The sequence below is a fragment of the Macrosteles quadrilineatus genome, unplaced genomic scaffold, assembly GCF_028750875.1.
Source record: "Macrosteles quadrilineatus isolate MER2022 unplaced genomic scaffold, UCM_ALF_1.0 Scaffold_1__1_contigs__length_201487025, whole genome shotgun sequence".
NCBI lineage: Eukaryota > Metazoa > Arthropoda > Insecta > Hemiptera > Cicadellidae > Macrosteles > Macrosteles quadrilineatus.
Window position 1 is genome coordinate 44,212,486 of NW_026542594.1, and position 25,440 is coordinate 44,237,925.

The 25,440-nt window shown below is 37.4% G+C and overlaps 1 protein-coding gene across 3 annotated transcripts in view; it reads left to right on the top strand.

The window, feature by feature from the left end:
• Positions 1–25,440, top strand: part of LOC128982862 (septin-4) — a 102,522-nt gene that overhangs the window by 62,177 nt on the left and 14,905 nt on the right. For all 3 annotated transcript variants that reach the window (XM_054401907.1, XM_054401908.1, XM_054401909.1), the window contains exons 3-8: positions 2,198–2,290; positions 10,050–10,215; positions 13,211–13,361; positions 14,916–15,081; positions 20,852–21,005; positions 21,466–21,547. In XM_054401907.1, the coding sequence (XP_054257882.1) occupies positions 2,198–2,290; positions 10,050–10,215; positions 13,211–13,361; positions 14,916–15,081; positions 20,852–21,005; positions 21,466–21,547 (812 nt within the window). The remainder of the gene's footprint in view (positions 1–2,197; positions 2,291–10,049; positions 10,216–13,210; positions 13,362–14,915; positions 15,082–20,851; positions 21,006–21,465; positions 21,548–25,440) is intronic.

Consider the following 25,440-nt stretch of genomic DNA (forward strand, 5'->3'; position numbering starts at 1 on the left):
TACTACATTTGATTTGAGCTTTAACTTAACAGGATCTCCATTGTAACAGCCTAGCTTAGTGGTAAATACCTCTGGAAATTCGTTTAACAAATCTCGCACAACTTTAGACTCATTGCCGGATTCTACTTTTACTTCATCTGAAGTCGACATTACACTATTTACATTGTTGGGGATACTAACAACAATTTGGAGATCTTTAATCCAATCCCGACCAATTAGAGGATTAGCACCATTGCTTATAACATACAATGATAGGCATTTTTCTACTGATTTGTACTTAACATTAACATTGATTTTACCTACAGGTTTGATTTTTTCATGAGTGTAGGAGCTCAGAACTAGATCTGTGGGGTTTAGTTTTACATCACTTAAGTGCTTATTGTAAAATTGTTCCGAAACAACAGAAACACAAGCACCTGAATCTACTTCAAATCTCATTTGTTTACCTTCTACTTGCAAATCTATTTTAATAGGTTCAATTTTGTTGACCATACCCTGATTTACATTAACATTCAGTTCACTGTCAGTTTGAAAAATATTAGAAATGTCATATACCTCATCATTTACAACTTTATCGTTATTTTTAGATTCATCTACTTCCACATAATATTGTTTATGTTGGTATCTGTTACCCTGAGTATTTTTGGAGTAATTAACTTTGGCATTTGAACTATTTTTAGAGGTAGAATGATAGGACTTACCCCTCTTTTTTGATTTACATGCCTTCTCCAAATGACCCTTTTTTCTACAAAAATTGCACACGTATTCACGAAAATAGCACTGGTGCGTTAAATGACCCTTTTTTCCACAACAATAGCACTCTGTGGATTGCACAACACTTGGAACGGCACTTGATGCACTTGATTGTTTGCTGCGTTGAGGTCGTTGCGCTGAGGAGAATCTCTGAAGCCTCATAGCTGTCCCCGTGCTGCCGCTGCCGCCGTGGTACGTCAGGGATGCTGCGTCCTTCTCTGCTGTCTCTAGCGATGTCGCCAGCTGCTCCGCCTTGGTAAACGTCAGGTTGTCCTCCGCCAGTAGTCTCTTCTTTATGGAATTATTCCGAATACCACTCACTAATCGGTCCCTGAGATAGTCCGGTAACTTGTCCTCGAACTGGCAATGCTTTGATAATTGCTTTAAATGAACGATGTATTCCGAAATAGTCTCGTGTTCTAGTTGGTCGCGCTTGCTGAATTTATACCTCTCCGTGATAAACGAGGGTTTAGGATGAAGATGATCCTGTAGCACTTTCACAATGTCCTTAAACGACTTCTCCGATGGTTTTTCAGGCGTAATTAAGTCTTTCAGCAGATTGTACGATTTAACTCCGATTACTGTTAGAAAAGCACTTACTTTCTTGTCGTCCGAAATTCCATTACACTTTATGTAAAGTTCAAAACGTTCCACGTATGTAGACCACGTCTCCTCCGAACTGTCGAACGGCCCGAAATTTCCGATGACACTCATTGTAGTAACTTCTTCTTCTATCAACGTTAATTTACCGAACGCGGTGTAAAAATTGCCGTCTAGTGGCATGTAACGTACCGAAACAATGGCACTGCACTGTAAAACGCGCTTCCTTTATCCACGCAGTAGGTTGTCGCACTCGTCGCCATTGTCGCATCCGATCCTGGATGCGAGCGAAGGAGGATCGGGTACTCGAAATAATTAACACATTTTATGTTAAGAAAAACCGCATTGGTGTGCGGGAGCCGGTGAGGTAGGAAGATGACTGTTGTACAGAGAGTGTCGGGTGATCGAGGTAGCAGTGGGAACGGAAGGTGGTGTGATGGAAACAACCAATGGGGTTAGTTTATTCGATCAGGCCATATGACGTCACATCGTACGATATCTAACGGTACATGGATCGAGCTAGCAAATTTAATACTTGTAATATTTGAATCTGAATTAGAAATATATAATTCATTTTATAATTAAATTAATACACCACATAAACATTGAAACTTTGGAAGCCCATGGGGCGTAGCCCAAGGGAAATATAATAACAGGAATAGGCCTATATGTTAAACAGGTTTATAAGCTATACCTTCATTCAAAATTTTATTTCAATCGGTTCAGTGGTTCTTGCATTATTAGGTAACAGACAGACACACACACACACACACAAACACACACCATTTCATTTTTATATATTAGTATAGATTTGGTTGAATGTTGATGATGCTTTGTATTACAGATAGAATCAACAAAACAACAGCCATAGAGAAAAAGAGTATGGACATTGAAGAGAGAGGTGTTAAATTGAGACTAACTGTGGTGGACACACCAGGTGAGCAAAACAAGACCAGCTTATCCAGTAATACTACCTTTTCATTGACTTCACTCAGCTGTTTGTAATAGAGCAAGAGCCCATGACTGCCAGACCTTTGTTATTTTATAAAAGCTGAAAGTTTCTCCGCAAATGCTCCCAATTCAGTTAAGAATGATCGGCGACTATGACATTTGGATCTTAGTTACAAAACAAAAAGGTAACAAAGGTCTGAAATTTACAAATAATCTTCGTTATAGTATAAAGCTTGGTTCTTTCATATTTTCTTCAGAGGAATGTTAGAAATCATTTCCCCCATTGCCAGACACTTTGTGTGGTTTAAACCCTCTGCCAAAGACCTTTAAAACTTAGGTATGACGAAGATTAATTTTTGTCATTTTATAAAAGCTGAAATTGATATATGTTACTTGGGGAGCTATCGAAAGACGTTTTCTCAAAAGCCAGACACTTTCGTTGGTTATTTTATCTTGCCAGACACTTTAAAGTCTGCCGTGATTAGGGGTCTCAATCCCGGGATCTAGGCCGATTTTTGATACCTAGAAATCCCGGGACTGGTGTCTTTTAATCCCGGGATTAACGGGATTGCAAAACCTTTGTTTATATTTATTTTTTTGTGAATTTTAGGACTTTTACTTACAGAAAATTAAAAAAAAATAGTTAAATAACACTTGAAACACATATACTCTTTATTTTTAGGACGATTATATGAAATGGTATAAGTAATTATCTTTTTTGATTGGAAAATTTAATTATCATTAAACTCAAATAGGCGAACGAATGTAGGCCTAAATATATGTTTCAGTTTTTAGACGATTTGGATTTACTTTCTGTAGTTGTTATTACATTATTTAGAACTTAATTACAGTAGGCCTACAAGTTGTTTTGAGTTTTACTTTTGACATTAAACGTAAACATAACACAATTCGTGTAGCAAACATAACGTTACAATCGGAAATTTAAGTATTATTTTCATGGAAGTTATAACGGTATATAACTATAAACACACGATTATAATATCATTATTAAGATTGCTTATATTTATTGTCTATGACTTTTATCTTCGTATTTGGTTATTAGTGTCGTGATTAAATTTCTTACAATCTAAAATTACGTTTTTCATATACTTGCTACTACATAAACATATGGTTTATTGTTTTACAGTATCTTATATTTTTTTATTGCTCAAAATAACATTTTTATGCTGCTACTCGTGATTCTTCCCATTTTATCTTTTTCTCTTAGCTATCTTTAATCTATCTATTAGTATTGCCTACGTGCGAGTGCGGTTGCTCGTGATTTTTTTGAAATGTGTTTATTATATTCTAGAGTGACATATCAACATTTATACACTGTAAATAAGAAATACGGGCCAAGTTCCGCGTGGTAATATTTATTTACTTAGAAAATTGAAACATTGCGCAGTGTAACACTGGTAACACTGGCCAAAGTTTGAAACATTAAAGTACTCAACAAGGGGACTTCTCGCTCATTTAAAATGGCTAAAAAGTTAAAAATCATAATATTATATAATCCCGGGATTGATCCTGGGATCCTGGGATCGGCTGAGACGAATCCCGAAATCCCGGGATTGGATTGAAGGCCCGGGATTGAGACCCCTAGCCGTGATAAGCTTAACTGTTACCTGCAAACAGTAGATTCAGTTCCAGTTTGCCTTTTCTTCTTCACAATCTGTTTTTATAATAAACCATATGTTTGATGTAAACATATGTTATATTTGCATTAAATTGTTTGTTTATTCCTACAGTGTTTTGAAGTCACTGTTTGTAACTATAGTACTGTACCTACTACCTATTATATTACTACAGACTTTTAAAGTGTCTGGCCAGATGAAATAACCAACGAAAGTGTCTGGCTCTTGAGGAAATGTCTCTTCATAGCTTCCCAAGTAACATATATCAAATTCAGGATTTATACTATGATGTAAATTAACGCAATTACGATTAGAAATAAGTTTTGATTTCACCGTTTACATTTGGCACAGAAATCTGTTCCCAACTGGAACTGAATTCACTGTTTGCAGGTAACGGTTAAGCTTATCACGGCAGACTTTAAAGTGTCTGGCTAGATGAAGTAACCAACGAAAGTGTCTGGCTTTTGAGAAAACGTCTTTTGATAGCTCCCCAAGTAACATCAATTTCAGCTTTTATAAAATGACGAAAATTAATCTTCGTCATACCTAAGTTTTAAGAGTGTCTGGCAGAGGGTTTAAACCGCACAAAGTGTCTGGCAATGGGGGAAATGATTTCTAACATTTCTCCGAAGAAAATATGAAAAAACCAAGCTTTATACTATAACGATGGTTATTTGCAAATTTCAGACCTTTGTCACCTACTTACCTACCTTTTTGTTGCCAAAGTAACCAAAAACCAAAATCCAAATGTCATAGTCGCTGATCATTCTTAATTGAACTGGAAGCATTTGCTGAGAAACTTTCAGCTTTTATAAAATGACGAAGGACTGGCAGTCATGGGCTCTTGGGCTATAATTAATTATGAACTAGTGTACATGTTGCTCGAATTCGAGCAATTGCAAAGTATTACAGGAGTTATTTCAAAACGAATAACAGTCATATTTACAATGAGTTTAAAAGAGTCAATTCAAAGATTACCGTGTAACTCAGACCATGTTTATCTTCGTTATTGATAAACCTAAAGCATTCCTGCCGGTTTTCTCCTTCTCAAAATGCCTCGCTGTACAGGCAACACAGGTCATTGATAGAGGGCCAATTGATAACGAAAAGTCGTTTTGGGGGTAGAGTTAGGGCGCATTTGTAACCTAATAATTGAGATTGTCCAAAGTCAGGTGCTGACTGTGATGAGTTAAGCCTATTACGCGCCACTGTTCTGAAGCCGCGGTCGTTATCACGATTACGCCTCCTGTCTATGTTTCGTTGTCGTCACGTCGGAGGCATTTACAACAAATAAACAAATTATAGCTACACAAAATAACGATAAGTGCACAAGTTTAAGGTACAATCATGCTAACACGATCCGTCATAGCGACACAAAACAACGATAAATACACAAATTGAAGATACAACCTATTCGTGGATACAACCATACTAACACGATCCGTCTTGGGGGTTATGTTGACACAAACTCAAATAGTAAATAAATGTACTCAATGCGTTTCATAGAATTGAAAAATAAATAACAGCAATTAAATTATACAGCTGATCAAAATGTAAACAATTATGTTCTCCATAAGGATAACATGGGAACTTTAAAAGCCACTGGGGCAGAACCCAAGGGACTTTTTCAAAAATGTAAGGCCAGTTTGCAAATCTACGTGATACGCTCTTTCCAATGAGACGTCAATGGATAAAATCGGTTAAGAAATGGCGGAGGAGTTCAACCGACAAAGTTTCATGTAGCGTATTAATTATATAGATAATTCTTTCTATTTAAGTTTGGATAGGAAGGAAGATGTTTTGCAACCTCAAAATTTGACACATATGAACAAATGATCGCACTATAGCCAAATAGGTTCATCTTCAAAGATATTCCACCACACCATAACTGCTTCTAGCTAAAAAAATCCATCTGTACTATATATCCCTAGTACATATGGCAGCCTACGTCTCTCTATTATCTCTTTCAGTGCTACCTCCAGTTGTATCTCTAGATCAATGGTAAATCTTATGTATGTGTGAAATCTTTTCAAAAATGTGAATATATTTTGTTAAAAATAATTATTTATAGACTGTATATAAAACTTTTAATACTTAGACCGATGTACGTTGAGTTCTTTAGAGAACTTGGAACTTGTATTGATCTTTGATTATTGCCACTCAATTTACTTAGTCAAAACACTTGAAATAGATGTAAAGTAGTAGACCTGGCAATTAATCCACTCTTATGTTTGAAAACTCAAAATCATAATTATGATTTACAATGGTTTAGTTTGTTATGTTAAACTCGTGTAAACTTCTCCTATAAATCATGAGTCATTCCCCTCTGGCTCTATCACTGTATATCTAATGCCAATATTTTACACAAAATAATTTTAAATCTAAATTAAAGACAATTTAAATGAAAAGTTTCAAGTACGGAAATGGCTACACAACTTACTCTCTTTTAATAGAAAGAAATATATTAGGCCTCGGGTACGATACGAGCAGTGAGCAGTGAGTGGCAAGCGGTAACCTGAGCGGCACGTAAGTGGCGGTGATGGCTATGATACAAACTGCACATTTATAACGCTCATAAAATTTCCCCAGTTTTATGAGTCAGTTTAGTCGAAAATGGTAAACTATGCTTACCTGCAAGACGTATTGCAACTATTGTTGCTATCTGACAATTGTTTGCCTTTAAAAAAAACTTAGTTTTTTAGAAAAACCTTAACCTTAACTTGGTCCCATACTCAGGGCCGTCCCTAGGGATGGCGGCGCCCGGAGCAAACGTGGTCGTTGAGCCCCCTCCCCACCAGTAGTAGTAGCATTCGCATATTTTAATACTATGTTAATATACAAATAGCCGCTGTACGGCGCCCCCTCAGCCACGGCGCCCGGGGCAACTGCCCCGGTTGTCCCCCCTTCGGACGGCCCTGCCCATACTTTTCTGGGGACTGAAGTGTTTTAAAACTTCCGTGCTGGTCATTCCACAAACATTCGCTGGACTGCACCTCACGCACCTGCAGAGCCCGTATCGCATGTTTGCTGCTGTTTCCCTGTCGGTGAGCGGCGTTTTTGCGAAAATAGGTTTTGACTTGGAACTATAGGAGCGGCGCTGAGTGGTGCCGCTTACTGCCGCTTGCCTCTCAGACGTATCGTGGGAAATACCGATGTTGTCACCCTCCCAGCAGGTGCACAACTTGGTGGAGGGGGGGGGGGGGAAGTAGTGCACGTTCTAGAAGATCGCTCATATCTCATGAACTAGACACAATAGAAACATGCAAACATGCTTTAAATGGCATTGCATTACAAAATTCATCTGCTTTAAAAAAAGTACAAGGACAAATCCCGTAGCTATATTTTTAACTAGCAGAGTACCCGTCCTTCGTACGGGGTTGGCATATAAGTATAAAATGCTTTTTTTTCCTTGTGGGGTTGGGGTAATAGCCTACCAAGGCCGCACTAGATATACAGGCTGTGCTACACCCCCACCTCTTCAGGCGCTACGTCACAACTGTAGGCGGTCGATACTCCGCCACGCGGCGTCGTAGTGCTAGACAACACGTGGTCTTTTGGAATGTCATTGGTTTCAGTGCGTCGCCAGTCTACTAGGTCGTCTGCAAAGGCTTGGAGGTCCATGTCTCTCCTATCAGCCTCTCTCAATAGATCGTCCACCACAAGAGCCCACAACAAGGGTGAGATAACTCCTCCTTGAGGCCATCCCTGTCGAGCTATGATAGCTGTCGAGTAGCCTCCCAATTCTGCCGTCACCGCCAGAACGCTCTTGAGCAGAGCGTTAATCCAAGCTGCTATGTCGGGGGAGATGCCTCTGCTTCTGACTGCAGCATCTATAGAGTTATAACTCACATTGTCAAAAGCACCCTGTATGTCCTTAAAGACCCCTGCCAGGAATTCCTGGTTTTCTAGAGTTTCCTCGATCTTTGCCACTAGGGTGCTTAGGGCCGTCGTTGTTGATTTACCCTTCATGAACGCATGTTGGCTCGCACTAAGGGGGTTGATATCTAAATATGCGTCCCTAATGTGGCGGTTTATCACTTTTTCCATGGTCTTTAACATGTAAGACGACAGGCAGATTGGCCTGTAGGACTTAGGCTGGGCCTGGTCTCTACCTTTTTTCAGTAGAAACGCCACCCTTGATTTCCTCCAACAGATTGGGATGTAACCTAGGGCAAAGCTGCCCCTGAACAAAGCTATCATATGATTTATAAGGACCTCTAGTCCTTCCTGGATGAGAGCTGGGAATATTCCGTCCCCGCCTGGGGATTTGAAAGGGCTGAATGATTCGACAGCCCACTTCACGACCTCCGGCTTGAACAGCTTACTTGAAAATCTTCTAGCCAATGCAATATCCCTAGGCGATTTCCTATTCCAGGGTATCAAGTGTTGTCCTGTTGAGTTGCCTAGTGGGGTGTTCCCTGGGAAGTGGGTGTTCATGAGGACTTCAAGAGTCTCCTCCATTCCTGTTGTGTGACTCTCATCCTCCCGGTTTAATGTGCCAAGCGGGTTAGGCACATCTCTCTGAAGGGGGGTTAGCCCAATCCCTAGTTCTCTTTGTAAAATTGAGTGGGCCCTGCAAAATAAAATTATTCCCCGTATTTAATAATAGAGCTATGGGATTTTTCGTCGTAATTTTTTTAAAGCAGATGAAGTTTGTTATACAATGCTGTTCATGTTTCTATCGTGTTTAGTTCTTGAGATATGAGTGATGTTCTAGAATGCACCTCAGCACTACTTCCCCCCCCCCCCCACTCGCCAAGTTGTGCACTTGCTGGGAGGGCGACAACTTCGGTTTTTGTCATCTCCAAGATGCCCTCAAACAGTACCGCATTGCATTTCCCATTTCCCTACTAGGCCCAGGCTTAAGCGCCAAATTTTAGGGGGCGCAAAATTTAAACCTCTTGAATGAATCCTACAAACGCGCCTGAGCGCCAGTGTCAGACCGGTAGCTCTGCTACCAGCCCACTGGCGCGCAGGCGCGTCCAAGTGTAGTTTGAATTTGCCGCGCTTAGTAAGCGAATCGAAGAAGAAGAAAGGTTGTTTGTTTGGTACTGCCATACTGCCGTGTTGGGAATAACCTGCTCTTTTGCGTGGGATATTTCATTTTGTCCCGACGACATCGCTACAGCGACTGCCAAAAGTCAGCTGTGTTATTCTCTCCTTTTCACTAACCTGTTGTGTCGTTCTGTTTATATGCTAAATAAACAGAATATAAACAGTCATATAAATGACTAAACAACTCATACTTTTCAAGTTATTTTACACACCATCCAAATAAAATTTTGAGAATATCAACAATTATTATGTATTTAAAACCTGTGGGTACATATATATTTCTTACAATACAATATGGTATTGTAAATGTTCCACTTCTACATTCTACAAGATTGAGATATTCTGACAGAAGATATTTATCATTGCCGTTCAGTTAATCTCATTAGAAGTGTAGTATCAGTGACAGGTAATATGCCAATTACTGCGAAGTTTAAATGATATACATTTTAAAGGAGTTGATTTACCCTATTTAAAATATCAACGGATTATCCTTGTATATTGTTATACTCAATGACAATGATCGTGACATTATTTAAGTTTCGCACCAATATTACGGCAGGGAGGGTGCAACTGTTTTGTGTGCCTTGGGGCGCCGTTTGGCTAAATGCGGCCCTACCCTCAACAACAATCAAAAGTAAAAAAGAGTTACCTACACTTTCAGTGCATACTGAACCCCCTATAGGTGCTGGAATATATTGGCAACAGTTAAATCAATTAGTAAAATTCTTGAAATAAATTAAGAGAAACATTTGTTATCCCGTCCCTTAAGTCTATATTCCATGATGAGTGTCTGATTTTGAGGAAAATAAATTCATTATTTATTCATTTTGGAGAATAGCCTATAAAGGCCATAAGCATCAACATGTTTATTCAGGTCCATGAAACCTATGTAGTTTGTTGTTAAATCGTTGTCAAATTCTGTAATATGAACATAGATTACTTTTTGCAGACTACATTATTTGTTAAATTGTTTAATGGTTAGAAATTAAGTACTCTGGTACTAAAAGTTGCAACTACTAGTACTAGTAGTCACTCCTGATGAGGTTCCCACAGGTTTCGGAGATGCAGTAAACTGTGAGGACAGCTGGAGAGCTTGTTGCAACTACATTGACGACCAGTTCCGTCAGTACTTCAATGATGAGAGTGGCCTGAACAGAAAAAATATCCAAGACAACCGTGTTCATTGCTGTCTTTACTTCATCCCTCCATACGGCCACGGGTACATATATATATTTAGTATAAGAATAAGGTTTATTTCTGCCGAGTTGGGGCAAAACGGATTAAGCAAACATTTGTATACGGGTTTGTTCCAATTGCTATCCGTCACTCATATAATTTCAGTAGCCATCAATGTTTAGACCGAATGCATATAGGCTATATTGTATAATAATAGGCCTATACTGTACTTGCAAAACAACAAGTCAGTGATTGCGACGCAAAGAGTTTTTTGCCCGTGGCATTTTATTCCCCTCAACAACATTGTTCCTAGTGCACACACAAAACAATAATTGTTAGATAAATAGTTTGAATAATGTGTTATAACACCTTTGAATCTGAGGAACACAGAAGACGAAGATCATTGAGAACACCAGTTGTGATAACCTCCCTTTGATACTACAACTGACTTGATGTTTTGGAAATACTCACACACTGCATTACCTCGATGTTGTCCGATCTGAACCTTAATACCTACCGAAATGGGATGAGTGACTGGTGACAACTCACAACAAGACCAAAAAAGTCCGCTTTTCACCTACACCGCTGAAGTACTACGCAAGTGAAACTGCTTAATCCGTTTGGTCTCACCCTGTACATGCATAGTTAAAATTTAAATAGGTAACGCTTGTTGGGGATGTACTGGTTTGATTGAATGTTTGATTTTGACGGGGTCGACATTGTCCTGATGCACGTCAGCCACAGATGGGCTTTTTGTGCTCCACACTTGGTGCGCCAGAGCCCATCAAACCTGAGTTGCTTGATGAACTGCAGCATCCTATCTATGAGCTCCTCCTGAGTAAGGTGTCGGCCATTGTTCCCAGAGTACTTTACCTTTCCTCGTACAGAGCTGTACAGTCATAAAGTAGATGATCTGCGGTCTCCTCGGACGTAATATCTTTAAGTGTTGACAACTTATTTTCAAGGTATTTTCTTGTTCATTAAGATCGTACGAATGTTTTAAAAACGTTTAAAAGAAAAGTCCAGAAAGTTCAGAAATACCGAAACTATAAACACTAAATGACAGGTTAAATCGTAGTTATAATAGTAAATCAGCTGCTCATAGTATTATTATCTTCAAGTGTTGCCAGCCTATTTCCAAGCGTACACGGATTACGTGCATAATAGAACCACGCTGTTTTGTGTTGTTTCCTTGGAATCCTGATGTGCGCCAAAGTATAAACCGTACGACAAAGTATAAACCGTACGACAAAGTATAAACTGTACGACAAAGTATAAATATGCAGCAATTAGCAGATTTCTGTACTATAAACAGTACAGGGTAGCCAACTTTGTTGGGTGGCTGTAGGAAAAATATATTTTGCACCTTATACAAATAAATAATTTATCTTTATATATTCTTGAGCAAACAGGGCCGGATTTCCCAATAGGCCCGGTAGGCCCGGGCCTATGGGCGCAAGCTCCCAGAGGGCGCAAGGCCGAGAGAATTTTTTTTATATCTAAAAATAAAAATAATTAATAGCCTCATAGTTGATTTTTTTTTTAACTCTGGCTAATAAAGCATTCTGATTCTGAAGTTGATGGAAAGAAATAATTGTTAGAAGATTTAAACTATTTTTCTGAATTACGCATCAATTTCATTACAACATTGGTACGGGAGGCTGTTGACGAGCGCCCGAGCTGTGCTGTACGCATCGTATTGCCACTGCACTGCCACTATGTTGGCTCGGTGCTACTGATCGGAGTAATTAGGGGCGCATGCGTGCTAGACACTGTTAACCAAAAACACAAAACAAATAACTCACAAAAAAAAGTTATTGACTAATCTTTTGATTAGTTTATAACAATCTGCAGGATCAAGTTAAAATATATAATACGTTGTGTTGAATATTTTTAAAAAATGATTAATTTATCTTTAAAATTAACGAAAAAATATTAATTTCAGTTTGCAACAGGTTTTCGACTAATTCAATACCCTCCAAAGCACCATTAATGCTGTAATTTTCTCGTCAGACCTAAGGATCGGTATGGTTGGCCGGAATATTGCTCTGTTTTGCTTTGGAAATCTATAACCTAGATGCAGTACCACCATAGATTAAATATAACTCAAGTCGACTTTCTACCACATTGTTAATTCAAATTCTTTTTCGTGTGTAGTTCATGTTGGTGACATTGGACGTTAGTTTTGACGTACGGTACTTTTGTTTCTATTATTTTAGGGTTAGTTCTATGATGTGTTTTAATTTCTTGTAATATAACCAGGAGACGACCTATTGTTTATGATTATATCGTTTTATTTCGGATAAACTAAGTTTATAACAAGAATTGTTTTCAGCTAATCCATAATGATGACGAATCTACTAAAGGAGTATGTTTAATCTATGGTATCACGTACTGCATGGAGTTCATGTTTTTGGGCCTGAAATTAATGGCCATGTTTTTTGCAAGAATGCTCGGTGGATCAAGTTGTTTTGTTTCAGTCCCACAAACATGAGCATTTGCTAAAAGCATACGATTGCTAAAAGTGTTTATTACGGCATTTTGTTAAGGCTAAATGGGTCAATTCTTCAAAAAACTTGCAATGATAAAATTCCTAAAAGGAGTGGTATTCAAGCAATTAACTTTTAGGCCTATGGACATGATAACTTTGACAAGACTAGGGGGCAGAAAATTATTTGGGCCTAGGGGCGCCGAAATGCTAAATCCGGCCCTGATGTGAGCAAATCTGAATTCCTGAGCAAACCTCCATGTGTTTGTAGTTAATAAGATTTAAATTTGTTCTACTGATAAATTAAGTTAGGCTATATTGACCAATATTGTTCTGAAAACTAGGTTCTCAAATAATTTTTTAAGGAGAGATACAACAAATTCAATAGGCCTTGAAATATTTAAATACAGTATTAAAAACCTGTGTTACATATTATCCTTTTAAATTCTGGAAGTTGTCCAGTCACCGTTGTACTCTACTCTTACAAGGACTTGTGGTTATAATTCAAACCACATTTTTGTTCAGTGATATTCAATATTTTCTGTTACAGCCTTAGACAAATAGATTTAGAGCTGATGCGTCGGCTACATGGCAAAGTCAACATAGTTCCTGTGATCGCTAAAGCGGACACCTTGACTGGTGGAGAAGTGAGGAAACTTAAACAGCGAATTTTACAAGACATAGAAGAGAATCAAATTCGGGTATGTATTATCAGACTGCATATATCTGTACAGTAGAACCTCTCATAACCGACCATGACGGGATTGGGCGATGGTCGGAACAGCCAAAAGGTTGGATATCAGGTGGAGCATTAACCTGCAGTCTCTACGACATCGGTAATCGTCTCTTGCGACTGCGGCAGCACCCGTGAGCATAACTTGCAGTCTCCAGGACTTCGGTTATCATCTCCCTCACCACGGCAACAGCCATGAGCATAGCTTGCAGTCTCCACGACTTCAGTTATCATCTCCCTCACCACGGCAACAGCCATGAGCATAGCTTGCAGTCTCCACGACTTCGGTAATTGTCTCCCTCACCGCGGCAACAGCCATGAGCATAGCTTGCAGTCTCCAAGACTTCGGTTATCATTTCCCTCACCGCGGCAACAGCCATGAGCATAGCTTGCAGTCTCCAAGATCACGGCAACAGCTATGAGCATAACTTGCACTCTCTGCGACTTCAGGAATCGTCTCCCGCGACGGCGGCAACACCCGTTATCGGCGACAGTGGTGATCGTCTGCCGCGATTACTGCAACATACGTGGTCGGCCTTTCAGGTACGGTAACCAATCACGCTCGGCACTATCATAGTCCAACAAACACAAGTAGACTTCTCATCCCGTTGTAAATTTTGAAATTCGTTTTTCGTGTCTAGTTCATGTACGGTGACATTGGGCGCTAGTGTTGACAAAACGTTTTTTCTATTATTTTAGGATTAATTTCTTGATTTGTGCTTTACTGTTTGGTTATATAACTAGGAGACAAGTTATTGTTTATGATTAGATCGTAATATTTGGCTAAACGAGATTTGAAATGGCTGATATAACAATAAACAAATTAATTGTACACCGTACAGAATTAATGTAATACAATTGTCTTCAGCTGTTCCATAAGGGAGTATGTTTTATCTATATGGCGTTTTCTCCCCAGACAGGAAACAGGTAGACATATCGGACCCTAGGGGTTCTACATATGAGGGGTTCTACTGTATTAACAAATTATGATATTATGATATACCGTACCTTTTATAAATATATTTATAATAAGTTCTAGCCACTTTTTATGATAGCCCTTTGAGATTTTATATACTACATTCAACATTGGTTGTGACAAGTGTAATAAAGGTCAATTTTATAAAGTTATGAAATTTTTATATTTTTGTTTTTTTCTTCTGAACCCTACATCATTAATTCGTTTATGTAACAGCACTATTGAAATCTAATTTTGGCAGTGTAGAATTGCCGTTTCTGTATATGCTTTATAGTAACTGTGGGAAAAATATAATGTGTAACGCTAGGACAAAGTGCTTTTGCTGCACTCAAGAAACTTCAAGTAAACATTTCTCTCATGTGCAGCAAATGGCCACCTCGCACACAAATAACTATTTCAGCGATTGCGCCAAAATCTCAAGATCTTCTTTGCTATACTAAATATATCATCAACGTCTCAAGAATACCACAATAAACTTTCCAAAACTATGAAATAAGTACTTATGGTATGTACAATATAATTTAATGTTGTACATTTTCTGTTTAGATTTACCAGTTTCCAGAATGTGATAGTGATGAAGACGAAGACTTCAAGCAGCAAGACAGAGAGTTAAAAGCTTGTATTCCCTTTGCTGTTGTGGGCAGCAACACCATCATAGAAGTTGGAGGCTGCAAGGTCCGAGGCAGGCAATATCCTTGGGGTGTTGTAGAAGGTAGAGATATATTTAACTTTGGAACTACACTTACATAGGCCCTAGCTAGAACAATGCAGATCAACCAATTTTTGTTATCATAAGTTTTCAACAAATTATGGCTTTGCAAGTCAAAGTAAGTACATATAATATTCAGTGGCGTAAGTAGGCTACATCAAGACGGTACATTTTCATGGCTCCGCGGTACATTTTTATGGCACCCCCCCCCCCTACCAAAATATCACAACTTATGTAATATGTTTTATTCATTTATCTCAGCAAAAACCATGATTGCGGCAAAATCCAAAAACCCGTTAAAAACCTCGTCATGGAAACATTGTCATAGTTTTTGGTGATCACATCAAAATCTTGAATATATCCTGCGTTCATGTAGACATGATCATTGTCTCAACCGCCGTCATGGAAACTTGTCATCGTTTTCCGTGATTGCGGCAACATCCTGTACATCAACCGCAGTTTTGAGGACATCATCATCAGCTTCTGCGGCCACGGAGACAGTGATATCTTTTTCTGCGTTTGCGGCAAAACCATGGATATTTTCTTCATTCTTGAAGACATCATCATCGTCTTCCAAAGTCAAGAAACGTTACATATTTCCTTAATAGTGCCAAAATCTTTGTTATCTTCTTCGCTCTTGTAGACATTATGTTCGTCTCCCACGGTCATGGAAACGACGTAATCCTTTTTTTTATGCAATTGCGGCCAAATCATGAACATATCTTCTTCGGTCTTGCAGACATGATCTTCGTCTCCTGCGGTCACAGAAACAGCGATATCTTTTTCCCCGATTCTGGCCAAATCATGAATATCTTCTTCGCGACACAATGTTTTTCATGCAATTGCGGCAAAATCATGAATGTCTCCGGTCTTGTAGGCATCATCATCGTCTCCCGCGGTTACAGAAACGGCGATATTATTTTTGCAACTGCGGCAAAATCTCAATATCTTCTTTTGCTATACTAAAGATATCATTAACGTCTCCCACGGTCACGGAAACATCGTCACCTTTTACCACTATTGTGGTATTGTGGTATTGTTGGTGTATTGTGGTTACCTTCTACCACCTGGCGCCACCCCGCAACGCGGGAGTCAGGGGTGCCCATCCCTCCCAAACCCAGTGGTGCACCCCCCCCCCCCCCCCCCCCGAGAAGCCAAAGGAGTAGTCCCCCCACCAATTTATCTGACAATTTTCCCTTTACCTCATAAAACGAGCATTTCAAGTATTTAGTAAACTTGACGTACGAAAAACAAACTTGCTGATAATCAAAATTAAATGTTTAATAGGACATGTCATTTAACAATACATCATTATATCTAACTAATGGACAAATTAGACGTTTTTCAATTTACAATTCAGCCAACATGTGCTTAGTATTGCAATAGACAACGTCTTCAAAACGTACAACAATATATTCGGTGAATTACTCTACTCCAACACAGTACTGTAACTGTACAATATATTAGGTGGTGTTAATTGTTACAGGGCTTAAGAATTCAAACAGCTTTAGGTGCATTAACAATACTTTGGCAAAAAAGTATTTTGTTTCAAAATTATAGGCAGAGTCATGAAATACTGTTAGATAGACTTGTTTGACAGCACCAGGATTGCCTTTTATGAGTAATAATGGCAAAAACGCATCTTGTCAGATAATCCGTTTGTACACAAAACATGAAACGATAACAGATAGGCCTTTCAATTCACGCGTGTATGCCGCAGGCAGGACTGGAAGTAAACTGAATCAGGTTATATGACGGAAAGACGTGGTCTCTGGATTGTCGTCTATGTTATCAAAAGCTGATATTGGACTAATTGTAGTGACGGAGAGTGTTGAAAATATAATGGGATTCGTAATTGAGTTTTCCATTCAAAATTAGTGACAATAATAACCAATATCCTGGATATAAATTATGGTATCGAAATTTTACAGTACTGAGCGAAAGGAAATTTATTAAATACTTTGAAGAGTTTGGAATATATAAATACATAAAACTAGGGACAGCACAACATTTTTGAGTGAAAACACTCAATTAATTATGAATCCCATTACATTTTTAACACTCTTCTCAGTCACTATCTGTAATCGTTTCGTGTTTTGTGTTAAATGTTTGTAACATATTCTGACGACACCTCCAGAAGTGGATCTTTTGTAAATCCTGACGATGGTGGAGTTAAAAAACCACCAAAGTCCAAAACATATGTAGCAAGTAAAAAATTCGACACTGGTATATTAAGGATTGTCTGACAAGGTGCGTTTTTACCATTCTTAGAAGCAATCTTAATTAATTACGAACGGCAAAATGTTGTTGGTGTTGATAGTGAGCTACTTTAAAACACTTTTTCGGGCTCCCGGCTCCTTAAACAAAATAATACATTCATTATGACAGCTATAAAAAAAAAAATCTCCCCCAAATCTCCCTCAAAAAAGTCCCCCTCAAAAAATTCCTGTGGCGCAAACGCGCCCCATACCCCCCTCTGGGAACCCTTGGCGGGGGTTGCGGGGGTGTTAGTTACGCCACTGATAATATTCTATGTAGGCTACTTATGCCTCTTGTTAACTATGGCTATAGATTTATTTTCAAAAGTAAACATCTGCTGAAAACTTGTAATAGCGAAAATTATTGATCTGCATTGTAACATTGCTCTGAACATTATAAGTCTGATAGGTCTAAACCAACGATCACATAAGTAAGACCAATGATGGAGCACGTTGGCCGTGACGAGAAATCAGTATTTTTCACTAATCTTCACCAAGATGGCGGCTGCCGGCTGTGATGAGCTCTAGTAGCGTGCGCAACTAATTAGATGTTAGTTGATATCAATGATATCCGTGTCAATACACCTTTGTATTATGAATATTTCTATTACTAACACAATGACTTTCAAAATATGCTTTTAATTTGTTTTCTAGCGTTTACCGTTTCTTAGAAAAAGTTAGTTTACATAATTAACAACAAAAACTTTTTGGGCGAAGGAAAAATTCGGAAAAGCTACAAATTAATTTATAATATAGGTATCTATATCATATTTTAAAGTTTGATAAAGTTCTGCCGTTTGGTTTGCAATGTACGCATTTTCAAAGTCACAAGATAGTTTCTGAAACTCTTTATACAACTCTCCTTTATATTCTGACTGTCATATTAATTTTTGTAAAAGAGCTAAACAAAATATTAATTTTTAAATGAATACAAAGAATAAAACGAAGAACATTTATATGTACTCCGTGTTTTTTTTAATTAGTTTAGTAACTTTTCTGTATAGCTCCAAACTTGAGTATCTTAACTGTATTACAAGTGAGGTTGTAGGCAGGATCTGCCTGCATGAAGCAACATGGCGCGGCGGGTAGCCCCTATAGTACAATTTAAATTACAACCAAACTACATCAGCTAAAAAATTTTTAAAATATGATCAAAAAAATTCAACTCTTTAGCTACAAAATCCACAATTTTTTAACTTACCTGACCAAAAAATACAAAAAGTAGCAGCCGACAAACTTTGTCATGTCGATATTTTAAAAGTCATTTAAAAGTACCACTCTATTTGAAGATTTAAAATAGAGAATATTAACTCTTAAGCTTTTAATTAGAACCAATAGTGTCCTGGACTTATTGACATCTCTCATACGAAGTTTCAAACATTTACCTTTAGTCTAAGTAGGCTAAATATCAAGTTATTTTGAAGCGGGACATTGAGTTTTGGTGCCGTTTTCATCGACATCTACCGCTTCTATCCTACAGTATGATGACGGACCTGGCTTCAGCTGCTTGAATGTTAGTTAGATAGGCGTGCTCCATCTATTGATCTTATGTGATTGTTGGTCTAAACCTACTATAGAACTTAACAAACAAAAAAAATTGCCTACAGCCTAGGCTTGTGGAGGTAATGATGGATGGAGTATGTTTGTTACTAATTATTTTGCTAATCTAACAAATAAGCCATTTTCTAATAGTATAAAAAATATTAAAGTGGATACTTTTTACAGTACATTATATAGTATATTAAATATACTATAGTATATTAAATATACTATAGTATATTAAAATATCACCATCATATTTATAAGAAACTAGTGTACCTGCTGTTGCTCGAATTTGTATATACATATATTATTACTAGCTGTACCCGCGGGCTTTGCCCCGTTTAACTTCATATGTGAGCTCGTTCGCATGGCTCAATCACGTCCTGGTTGAAGTTCGTTCGCTACGCTCACTCACCTTTAAGTTGGGGCTCGTTCGCTGCGCTCACTTGCCTTCAGGTTAGCTCGTTCGCTACGCTAACTCGCCTCCGGGTTGAAGTTCGTTCGCTACGCTCACTCACCTTTTGGTTTCGAATTAGCTGTTGTCAAATATTTAAAAAAATAATAGTGCTGCACTCTGTTGGTAATCCTTGTAACTTTAATACTATTGAACATCATAGAACAGAACCAACATGTTTAACTGAAACAGCTGTTAAGATTCATTAATTCCATTTAAATATGAGTACTCATTAGGTTAACATGGGAAACTCTAGAGCCACTGGGGCGGAGCCCGAGAGTCCGATCAGAATAAAAACCACTTAGTTTTCCTATTTAATGCCTAAAGAATCAGTGTACCAAATTTCAGCCTCCTAGGTAAGTGGGGGAAGTGGGAGAATTAGTGATGAGTGAGTGAGTCAGTGAGTCAGTCAGTCAGTGAGTCAGTGAGGGCTTTGCCTTTTATATATATATAGATGTATATGTATAATAAACACATATACGTAATAATATTACAGGCGTTATTTTAAAACGAATAACAGTCGTCATTTCTGATGACTTTAAAAGACTTGACTCAATAATAATGGAAATACTCAAGATGTACATAACAGATAGATATAATCAACATTTCTTGTAAATATCTTATCATTTTTCAAAAGCTGATCTTGTTTTTTAACAATTATAAATTATAAAAAAAAAACATTATTTCTATTTCTTCTCCTTGGTGGTGTTCATGACTTTCCTATGTTTCCATAGTTTGCAAATCGGCTCTTTCAACGATTACTAAGAAATTCAGCACAGCGTTAATTCAGTTTTCTTTTTAGTATATCAAATTTTCCAGGCTCTCTCGCTTTTTCCCATTGTAATATTTACGCCAACCCAAATTCAAATAGTAAATATTTAATTTCTACCAAGTCAGTAAATATTTGTAGCAAACTGTTAAATTAACAAACTTATTGACAGTTTACAATTAACATATGTTCTTCTTCTCACTTTTAATTTCTGACAACAGCTGGAGTTTCATAACGATGTTGTTTCCCTTGTTAATCTTGTGGAGGAATACGAAGCTTTAAAGGGCCCCAGGGCCTAACTTTCTAATTATTTTCCTAAAAATACGCTCTTTCCAATGACACCAAAAACATGTCTATCGGTTCAGTAGTTTGGAGGAATAATTGTCACTGCTTGTGTATTAAAAAAGTTTGGATTTTGTTATAAATACGACGGTGATATTTTATCTCATGATTCTAGGATAACCATTAATGAGCTGTTTAGAACAATAATTATAAGCTTAAGTTAATTGTCTGGTCTAGAACTCATCATTATTCAGCCTACACCAGCTTTTGTCACAATTACTTGTTTACTGACTAATATGTTGTCACCTGATACACCTATTCTGTAATCTTACAATGAACTTATAATGCCTTAACAAATTATTAATAACGCTCATTTCAACCTTTGTACTTCTTAGTACAATCCAGACTCAGTGATGTAGTGGTACAGAATGTTTGTGAACTTATATTTATTTAGATATATTATTTTAGTGGAAAATCCCAAGCACAGTGACTTTAGCAAACTGCGAAACTTCCTGATAACTACCCACATGCAGGACCTCAAGGACGTAACTGAAGATGTACACTATGAGAACTTTAGAGCACAATGTATCTCCCAGATCTCACAAGCCAACAGAGAGAGAGGGTAAGAATACATGTTGATAGTGGAGGGCCACTGTTACAGTAGTGGGGAAATAAACTTGGACTTCAAAAACTATTTATAGTTGTCAATATTGTTGTCCTTCAAGGGATCTATAGGAAGCATCTCAGCATAGTTGCCTACGGTTCCCCAGTACTCACTAATGCCGGGGGAAATTAATTGATGATAAAGTTTTGCTAAGCCCTCCTGCCAATTAACAGTTAATTGAGTTGAGTTAAAAAATAAACTTGCATGCTTCAGGATTTTCAAGTCAAGTTTTTTAAAAGTGAAGTGGCATGATTGTTTCAAAACTGGTTTCAATAAAGCTTATAAAACTTACCAAAACTATGAAATAGGTACTTTATGGTATGTAAAAAAAGCTTATAGATTATGTTAGTTTAAAATACAAATACATACTTACACTGTAGCCTACTAAATAACTTAATTGTATATTTTGGTTTTACAGGAAGCTTAAACGAGACTCTGGAGCCCAAATAGAAGGAGTCATCACAGAAACTGACCGCCTGCTTCTACAAAAAGACGAGGAGGTAATAAAGAAGTTAATTTCATACCAAAACAGTATAATATACTTTTAAAATTCATACAAAAAAGTTTGTTGTGTTAGCTTACTTTTACTGTTCAGTACTCATAGCTTCAACTTTTTACTTTCTCCCCCTGTGGAGAATGTATTGTTTTTTCAAATTTTCGAGTTTGAGATTTGAATGGATGTATCGGTTTTGGGTCCCCCCTGAACCCAAAAAAGTGGTTTTCAAAGTGATGTCCGTCCGTTTGTGTGTGTGTGTGTGTTTGTGTGTGTGTGTGTGTGTGTGTGTGTGTGTGTGCGTGCGTGTGTGTGTGTGTGTGTGTCTGTATTCACCGAATAGTGGCATCCTTCACAGGCACACGGCCGTACTGTGGCACCTTCAAAAATTGTGGCACCTTTTTCAGGGTGCCACAGCTAATTCGATCATTTTTTGGGGTTTCCAGCATTATTACGTCGTTTAAACATCACATGCCACAATTGAGTATTTTTGAAATCGTTTATGTGAGTTTAAGTAGCGCAGGTACACGCCGAATTGTGGAACACGAAACCATACCGGTAGCTAGCGCGCCTCGCGCCGTCCGCTGGAACTATAACCTTCCTAATGCTATGTTGCCAATTCTCACGCCAGCCTACACTCTAAATAGTGGCAATTCAGTATATATCAACAGTGTGTGGACAGGATGCCAAATGAGTTGTAGCGCTTGAGCAGTGTGTAGAACAGTGCAACAAGCAACTAATAAACTAATAATACTATACTGCCACGTACTATAAAACAATTTAAGTACCATAAATAATATACTTTTGCTCCGAGTGGTGAACAATGTTTTACATTACACATATTTTGTGTAGTAAATAATTATTTAAATTGATTTTATGACACCATTAAAAAAATTATATTTGTTTACAAACATAAATTGGTAACGTAGTTATTTTGTATCAATTGAATACATTGAAATTTACATTGAAACAATAACAATGTTTTAGGTTAGAACACTGTATAAGTTGTCCTATGCTGCAATTTTTTATCTTAAAAACAATTTCGTGCTGATACATCTATTTTATTAACGTTCTAGTCATGTTGACAAAATATTTTACAATTACATTTCTGCATCACTCAGTAAAAGTAGATTTCGATGCATCATTGCTGAAAGTTATGTTTTGCCTCTCACTTTTAGAGTATTCCAAAGACATCTAATGTTTCAATCCATGTTCAAATGTTATATGAGGTAAACATGCTTTCTTTGTTGACTTCTCGGCAGCATTCGATACTATTGATAGGAAGTCGCTACTGTTTAAGTTATCCTGTATAGGTGTTTCAACAAAATTTTTAAATATTTTTAAGAACTATTATGATGGTACTAGAGCGGGTGTGTGGTGTGGAGACAGTGTGACAGCAAATTTTGAAACTTCGACAGGTCTTAGGCAAGGATGTTCTGCGAGTCCTTTAATGTTCACTTTATTTATTAATGATCTCCCTGAGGCACTTGGTGGCGGCTGTAATTTTGGAGGGACTAGGATAAACATTCTTTTATATGCCGACGACGTCGTGTTGTTAGCGCCTACGTCCACCTGCTTACAACTTATGATAAGAAATTTAGAAACTTACTGTGAAACATGGAATTTGAGATTTAATCTTGAAAAATCAAAAATAATCGTTTTCAGGAATGGGGGTAAATTGGCCTCGTCAGATAAATGGTGGTTCAATGGGAAACGTGTAGAAGTAGTAAACTGCTATAAATACCTCGGAGTGTTATTCACAGCGACGTTGTCTTGGCAATCACATTTTAAAGATAAAGCGAGGCAAGCAAAATTAGCAATTAACTCGGTGTGGAATAACTTAATCAATAATAAATCTGTGCCTTTATCATCTAAAATTATGTGTTTTAATTCCGTCATAAAATCAATTGTTAGTTATGGGGCTCAGGTATGGGGTTGCTTCGAATCTGAATTCCTAGAATCCGTTCAAAAATTATTTTTAAAGAGACTCTTTCGGTTGCCTTATAACACGCCAAACTATGTGATTTATTTAGAAAGTGGATTTAAAAAATTGTTTTTTTATAATATGATTACGAATTTAAATTACCTATTAAAAGTACTACATTTCTCCGATAATAGACTTCCTTTGATTCTAGCCAAACAAATTATAAACCAAAACTTAGATTGGTGCAGACAGTGGAAGATGCTAGGTGAGAAGGTAGGGGTTGATGTAGATTTTGGATCAGAGGCGGTAAAATCGAGATGTCTGACGGTGGTGGAAAAGCTGAGTGACGTATGGATAGGAGAGTGTATAGGGCGCACACGCACGTCCATTCACCACAGTCAGCTGATCAGCCTCGACCTTGGCCTTGAACTTGGCGATAGAAGCTACCTTACTGATAACGCCGATGTCAGCTTCGTTTCCTGGATAATTAAGGCTAGGGCAGAGCTGCTCTATTTGAATGGTAAACCTTGGTCAACGGGAAATAAGTTCTGTTCTCTTTGTAATATGGGTGAAATTGAAACCACATTTCATTTCATCGCTATTTGTCCAATTTTAAGTAATCTTAGATTAAAATTTTTACACAATAGAGTCCTTTCTGAACGGGATTATATTAGTTTTTTAAATGGCAGGGATTGGCAAGCGTTAGTAAATTATTTAAAAAACGCCTGGCAATACAGGTGGATTTTAAGAGGGTTCCCTACCCCCATTGAAAAACGTCAGAAAACCGCTTCGCGCGGTATCATATAGCGATTCTAGTTTTAACATTTAAATTGTGGACCAAACACCATTTTGTACATAAAGAGTGGTTCTACTAAGTTTGCTTTTTAAAATTGTCTATGCTTACGCAATCAAGGGCAACGACTTGTCAAAGTTAGTGAACTTTAGAGTTAAAGTTCACTAACTTTGACAAGTCGTTGCCCTTGATTGCGTAAGCATAGACATTTTTTAAAAAGCAAACTTAGTAGAACCACTCTTTATGTACAAAATGGTGTTTGGTCCACAATTTAAATGTTAAAACTAGAATCGCTATATGATACCGCGCGAAGCGGTTTTCTGACGTTTTTCAATGGGGGTAGGGAACCCTCTTAATACAAGAATTTAACAATTGAGGAAAAAATATCATAAAAAATTTAAATATCGTACTTTTCCAAACTTCTAAAAAAAAAAAAAAAAAACGATATAACTAGAGAAACTGGTTGGATTGTATTATATTTCTTAACTTTAAAATATTGGCCATAATTGTTAGTTTATGGAAAGATTTATAATTTTATTTTAAAGGAATCCAATAACTGTTTTGATTTAGTTTTAGACGTGCCAACCCGGCAGACGACCGAGAGGTCATTGCCGTAGCGCGTAGGCACGTCCCCTGCGTGGGACGAATTATTGTGCACTGGGTATTTTGGAAATAAAGCGCTTTTTCTTTCTTTCTTTCTTTCTTTCATGAGGTAAACATATAACCGAATCAATTAAAGTACTTAAATTAAAATACATATTATTATCAACATGCATAAACTAGTTCAGATTATATATCATCTCACAATCATATTTGCAAAACCTACTGTACTGTGGTGTTTTAACCAGTCCCCACTAACAAAAGCATAAAATGAAAGGTCCTAAAGACGTTAAGATTGAGTCATAACAAGAGTAGTTTAAAAGTTGTAACCGTGATACTGTAAACAATTTGATATTGTTTGATATTATTTAATCGTTTTAAAATTTTGTCAATCTATCTGTTACTTTAAATACAAATGTATTTTTATTATTCAATGTTTTGTTTTGTAGAACCTTTAGTATTCTCAACTTTATTAAATAAACCTATTTCAACATACAATATCAATTTTAGGAAATTCCTAGTATGGTTGGAAATATATTGGCATCCGTGATGTTTGTGTAATGTTTTTTAAAACACAATATGT